General features: G+C 38.8%; 1 protein-coding gene across 1 annotated transcript in view; it reads right to left on the bottom strand.

Annotated features, from left to right (window-relative positions):
* Positions 1–6,958, bottom strand: part of REEP5 (receptor accessory protein 5) — a 48,418-nt gene that overhangs the window by 15,479 nt on the left and 25,981 nt on the right. The window contains exon 3 of the mRNA XM_042781875.1: positions 3,658–3,796. Coding sequence (XP_042637809.1) covers positions 3,658–3,796 — 139 coding nt within the window. The remainder of the gene's footprint in view (positions 1–3,657; positions 3,797–6,958) is intronic.

Here is a 6,958-nt window from a genome sequence, read left to right as displayed (position 1 = left end):
CTATATATTGCAGAATAGATATAATATAACCTAGGAACAATACTGACCAAACCCACATCAGATTGAGTAACTCCAACTCGAAGTAGGACTATAAAAAAAAAAAAAAAAAAAAAAAAAAAAAACTAAGGCCAATGAAAATGAAAAATATATCCATAATTACCCAGAATTAAAACTTAGTATAAACATAATGGTAGTTGGAGTGAAGGACACCAGAGAATGAGAAGAGTTTCCTACATTTCTTTAGATATAAATTTTAAACAGAAGGTAAATAGAAATATAGAAAAGGTAAGACAAACTGAAATAATAAGGATGCTAAGAATAGGCCTAAATATATAAAAACAATGATTAGTTCCAGGGGAAATAAACAAACGGCAAGAATACTACAGGTACACTATATAGCCCAACTGTGAACAGTATTGAGCAGTGAATAATATGAGTAATAAATATTTTTCAAACTAAAATTATGATATAGATGCATTAGGAGGATAAAGATATGAGAAGACTACATGTGTGTGGCAGAGATGAGGAAAGAGAGTGATATCCTTATCTTCCAGTTTAACTCAAGAGCTAATCCATGGAATAGAAAAATAAAAAGGTGGCTAAAAAGCATATTAGATAGAGACAGAGGTAAATGACAAAATAATCTCCCATAAATAAAGTGATTATGGTGTAGCAAATTACCTGGTATGGGTTTTCTAGTCATAAGTCTTTGTAAACTCCGAGGTGAATTTGTGAGCAACTGAGGAGCTCCTGATTGTCCTGGGGTATTTCTGTTGAGAGTGCTACAAAGCAATGTTCTGGGAAGTTCACACTCTCTCAGGTGCTTAGAATTCTGATGTTATAATTGGTTAGTTTGGCCACTCTGCCAAGCTCAAAAGGAGCCCTCCTAGAGACAGAAAGAGTCTCTCTGACTGCTGGCTGAGAAAGATATGCTGCTGAGAGAAACGTGCTCCTGAGAGACACACGCTGCTGAGAAGGAGACACAGAGAGACACACATTGCTGAGAGAGATATATTGAGAGACACGCACTGCTGGGAGAGAGACTGGGAGAGACTGTTGGCTGAGAGACGGCAGAGTGAGAGAGACTGAGCGTTGTCCCTGAATTTGAATTGTAGCCTGGTGTTTCCTTAATACAACCCATAATCTGTGAGTTCTGTGTGGCCACTGCAGCAAATTATTGAACTCAGCAGAAAGGTGGTGGGTGCTGCAGGAGGAATGGTTGGTGTCAGGGTTGATGAAAGGGCTGGAGGGAGGCAGCATGTTTGGCCTCACAGGAATAGGCCTTGGGCTATTGGTGGTGATTCTGTGTTCCTTTTGTGGGGTTAGAGGTCAGAAGATGCAGCCTCCCTGCCCCTTTGGAAGTGATAAACCCAAAACCCACCACCATCAGGTAGATTTGGACTCAACAGCAACCTCCATAGGGTTTCCAAGGCTGTAAATCTTTACGGAAGTAGATTGCCTCATCTTTCTCCCACAGAGCAGCTGGTGGGTTTGAACTACCAACCTTCTGGTTAGCAGCCAAACACCTTACCTATTGCACCACCAGAGCTCCTTAAGTAAAGTGAGTGGTTGCTTTAAAGGAGGCTAAACTGACCATTTTCACTGGGGTCACAATAGTTGGTCCCAGATAGAATGGAAGAAAAATAGAAAGCAGAATTCAAAATATAATTTAATTTAAAAGAAAGAAAGAAAAAAAAAAACAGACAAAATGGAACAGTAAAGAACAGAGGACTCCCCAAAACTATTGCCCTGAGACACACTTTAAACTCAGAACCAAGCCTATCTCCTGAGATCACCTTATAGCAAAATAGCCAAGAGGCACACAAAATAAAGGATATTACCTATAAGATCTTTGCCCCACTTAAAAACTGTCAGTAGGAGATGAAAAGGTCAACAGTTACTCAACAGCAAAGATGAGAAGATAAGGGGGCAGGATAACTAGAGTACTGGAAAGGAAACAAATTGAACACAATTAAAGAGAATACTGACACAATGTGATAAATGTTAACTAATGTTACAAAACAATTTGTGTGGAAATTGTCAAATGGGAACCTAAGTTGCGGTGTAAAATGTTCACCAAAAACTCAATAAAGTATTATTTTTTAAAAAAATGGAGGTGAGGGATAGGGGGTGTAAGTGTGGCAGGGGAGCAGATTGCTCTTTCCTTTTCAAAATTTTACAAAACTATTTTAGTCTTTTTGACTGCTAACCAGAAGTCTGGTGGTTCAAACCCACCAGCCACTCCTAGGAAGGAAGATTGGCCAATGTACTTCCATAGAGATATTGCCTCAGAAACCCAAGGAGGGGTCGCTATGAGTTGGATCTGACTCAATGGCAGTGAGTTTGATTTTTGGTTATATTTGAGTCTTTAATCTATGTCATATGTAACTTTTATAAAAAACAAATAATAAAAAGAAGGGATAGAAGAGAACCCAGAATTTACAGGGGCTGGACACATCACCCCACTGAGCTTGTCCAGCTTGAAAGTTTGGCTCTTTGACCCTCAGGCATTATTTGTATCATATGCAACTAAATGAAAGCAGGGCTTCTTCCATGATAATTGAGGAATCAACTGAAGACACCTTGTTCCATTTAGGGACAGAAGTACCACTCCATCTATTGAAAACAAAACAAAACAAAAAAACACTGCTGTGGAGTTGGTCCCAACTCATAGTGATCCCTCCTTGGGTTTCTGAGGCAGTATCTCTATGGAAGTAGATTGCCCAGTCTTCTTTCTGAGGAGTGACTGGTGGGTTTGAACCAGGACTTTTCATCCTCATTCACCTCTGGTGCAAGTTAGGAGTTGACAGAGGTCCCATTATGAAAAGTTTCTTTCCACTTCCTGTTCTCTTTCCCCACATGTTGGTAATTAAGGCTAATCCTCTGCCAGACACAAAGTTTGGCAAGGCTGACCCTTGACTACTGCACCTGCCAAAATCATTAAAATAAATTCCTCAGAGAGCCTATGTCACATCTTTTTTCTGTAAAACTATGTAAGAAATATGTATTTCTTCTTCCAGAAACAATGACTCCTGCTGACTACTGTGAATAATCAATGGCTGCCAAAATTTGGAATGCTACTGCATCGAATGTAGACAACACTGCATGAAGACAGGATGTTAACAAATGAACAGCAATGCTTGTGCTAGAGCACAGGATTTCCATTCCTTACTATTATCAAAAGGAGCTCTGGTGGTGCAGTGATTAAGCACTTGGCTGCTAAACCAAAAGTTTGGCAGTTTGAACTTACCAGCCACTCTGCGAAAGATGTAGCAGTCTGCTTCTGTAAAGATTATAGCCTTGAAACCGTACTGGGAAGTTCTTCTCTGTCCTGTATGGTTGTTATGAGTCGGAATTGATTCAGTGGCATACAACAGTATTATTACAACATTATTATCAAACACATTTTGAACACATTTGAATCTGGTTAGCAGTCAAATGCCTTAGGCACTATGCCACCAGAGCTCCCCAAAGGAAGTTAGCCATGTCAAATCCTGTTTTCTTGTTTATAATCTGAGGCAGAGCCACAGATGTACCAGATCAAAGCATTTATTCCTCTTCCTTGTACTCAGGACCTGTGTTGGAATTTATCTGAGTGGAGGGAGTAAAGTAAATTTATATTTGGAAGGAAATAAAGCAGTTCAGAAGTCAGCATACCTTCAGCATGTAGTAGAAGGGGAACCATGACAGAAAGATATCAGAGAAGAATTCGGCAATGCTGAAAACACCATACACTACCCAGTAGGTCAGCCACTGAGTATCATCTTCTTTATTGGGACTCTCTATGGCTTTAATTCTGAAACACAATACAAAAGAAAGTATGTAATTTGACAAAATCTCAATGAGACATTTTCAAACATTATATTTTCACAAAAGAGGCCTGGTGGTATAGTGGCTAAGCGCTTGGCTAATGACAAAAATCTTGGTAGTTCAAACACACTAGCCACTCCATGAGAAAAAGATAAGGCAGTCTACTTCCATAAAGATTAGTCTTGGAATCTATGGGCCACTTTTATTCTGTGTTATAGAGTTGCTATGAGTTGTACAGCACCCCAGGTTTTGGTATACTTTCAGAACTTGTCCCTCAATACCAATTCAGGCAAATGTATGCACCATGTCACCAGATGCAAGAGTGCAGCATAGAGACAAAGCATTGTGAAGCTATCAGCAAGAGCCATTCAAACTACTAGTTGTTGTTATTGTTGTTATGTGCCTTTGAGTGGGACCCGAATCAGAGTGACCCCTCCTTGGGTTTCTGAGGTGGTATCACTACAGAAGTAGATTGCCCAACCTTCCTTCCAAGGTGTGCTACTAGTATGCATCACTTAATGTCAGTTCAGATAATGTCCAACTGCATGTATGTCTGTGTTCCCATAAGGTTGTTGTTTTTTTAAAGGGTGGGTGGATGATAAACAGTTCTGCTTTTGTTTATTACTTCCCCCTGAAGCCACTCCTTGGAAGGAAGGTTGGGCAATCTACTTCCGTAGTGATACCACTTCGGAAACCCAAGGAGGGGTCAGTATGAGTTGGGTCCAACTCGATGGCACATAACAACAACAACAAAGGTTTTAAAGACCCCCAACCCCAAACTCTTGCAGTTCTGGACCACAAGTGGGATACAAGCAGCTGAGGCAGAGGACATGGCTTTGGGTATAGGCTCTGACACTTTGTCCAGCAGGCAGGCAATGCGGTGGGGGCTGCTCCTGCTGCTCAGGCAAATGGAACAGTGGGCAGGGCTGGGCACGTTCTGCTCCCTCTTCACTAGCTTCCTCTCACTCACACTCAGCCACTGTTGCTGCTGACATCACCCCCATTCCTCTGGTTTCTGCTAGCAGCTCCAATGGCAGCAACTACAATGAGGACACTGGAAGCAGGATCCCATAAGGTTTTAATATGGTGTTCACACATATGTCCTAATTATGTAATGTCCAATTTCACAACATATCATGGACATTAAGCAACACATATCTAGTCTTCCAGTCACAAAGAGAAACCAGAACCAGCTGTCACTACCCCTGGATCTCTACCCTGCTAGAGGCTCCACCCTGGCCCCAGGAGATACCAGCAGTGATCCCTACTCTCAAGTGGAGTCCTGCCTCCAGGCATATGCCAGGAAGAATTCTCTCATGGTAACTAGGTCTATATGTACTTTTAAAAATTGAGGTATATTGGGTGGGTGGAAAAAAAACTTTTATAGACTGACATAGAGACCTATCACCATTGAAATAACTACAAAGAACATAACCTTTTTCTGCTTCTCAATTGTGGAAACTTTCCTCATGATGAGGAATTTCCCATACAGGAACTTCTGGAGCATAGGTCAGACACTGCAGAAATACTTCACAACAAAACAGGTGATAACAAACATCATGGTATCCAGTTAGTTCAGACTGTCATTATGTGATCCTCAGGCTATGGTCTTCCCTCCTCTCATCAGTTAATAACATGATTTTTCTTCCATACCAAAATTGATTAACAAAATTCACTCTATACAAACAGATGGAAATAAATGTAAAACAATCTTCTTTTACCTCTGAACCACAGAATTTCTTCCAGTGCTGGTATTCCAACTCCAGTCTACTTTACTCTAACATGTCTGGATATTTATCATCACTTAGCTGCACTGAAACAGTAAACTGGAAGAAATCTGTCTTCTTGTAGAAATACATTGAATAACCTGAATCAATGCCATGGCAACTAACAACAACACAAAAAAAAGTAAAATTGGCTCCCCAGAGACAAAGTTGGGCTGCTGAATCATGCTAAGTCATTCACTAAGAAAGCCCTTGAGTTAACCAGAAACAGCTGGAAATAAATAACACAACTCTGTGTGTGTGTGTGTGTGTGTGTGGTGTGTATCATAAGAAACGAATCAGAGTGGGCAAAGTTATAGGTGAATGAGATGATTGCTAACAAAGTAAGGGAGTAAAGGAGATGAAATAATGACGTGAATACAGCTTTGAATTTCAAAACTGGAAAACAGTTTTTCACTTTAAACAAAAGAATCTTATAAAATGAATTTGAAAACTGATTGTAAAGTATGGGGTTTAATAATGGAACTAAGTTTAGCTTTCCTCAGATAAAAAAATAGCCAAAGGAAAAGTATAAGCAAACATATTAACCAAAGTACTAACACTGTACATTCTTCATATTTAAAAATTTTACTCCTGTGTTTTATTTGGTATGATATATTTGGCATATAGTACAATTTATTTATATATGCTTAATGGGCTTTTTTGATTACTAATATTATTTTTAAAAATATTTTATCTATATTCATTGCTGGGCAGAGGGGCTACATAGTTATATTTCACGTAATTATTAGTTTTTTGGAGCAAAGCAGTCTATGACTAAACTGTTTTACCTACTACTGCTGCAAGTTTGCATCACCCTAAGGAAGCAACTCACAGAGCATGACTGGGAAATTAAACATCCTCTTTAGAATGTGGCATAAAACCCTCAAAATGTGATGTGACTCATTATTACTTAATCCAGGGAATTTTAAAAAATATTTTTGACCACAACCCTCAGTAAACATACATTTTATATCATGATTCAGTAAATACACATATCCACACATAAACTAAAACAGGCATTTCATGAAACAATTCTGCTATTTTCAATACTAATTTTTTTTTTTAAATGTTGGTCAAGACCCACAGATTGAAAAACAGAAAAATTATTCAATGCTAGTAGGAATAACAATGAGTTGTTCCCTAATTTATCAACAATATGAATCTAAAAGTTTCCATGTCAATACACTGGAACACTATGACAGTAATATTAAAATTAGAAACAAATGAACTCAAAATTGAATATACACATTGGTCACAACTATGCAAAAAACCAAGGCACCATGAGTAAAGACAGGAAGAGCAAAGGGTCTTATTAAGCTAAAGAAAGTTTATATATATATATATATATATATATAGTTGTTGTTGTTGTTGTTATGTGCCGT

This window comes from Orycteropus afer, unplaced genomic scaffold, assembly GCF_000298275.1.
Source record: "Orycteropus afer afer isolate SDZICR_OR568_19922 unplaced genomic scaffold, OryAfe1.0 scaffold00191, whole genome shotgun sequence".
NCBI lineage: Eukaryota > Metazoa > Chordata > Mammalia > Tubulidentata > Orycteropodidae > Orycteropus > Orycteropus afer.
Note: the sequence above shows the minus strand (reverse complement) of the source record. Positions and strands in the feature narration are given on the sequence as shown.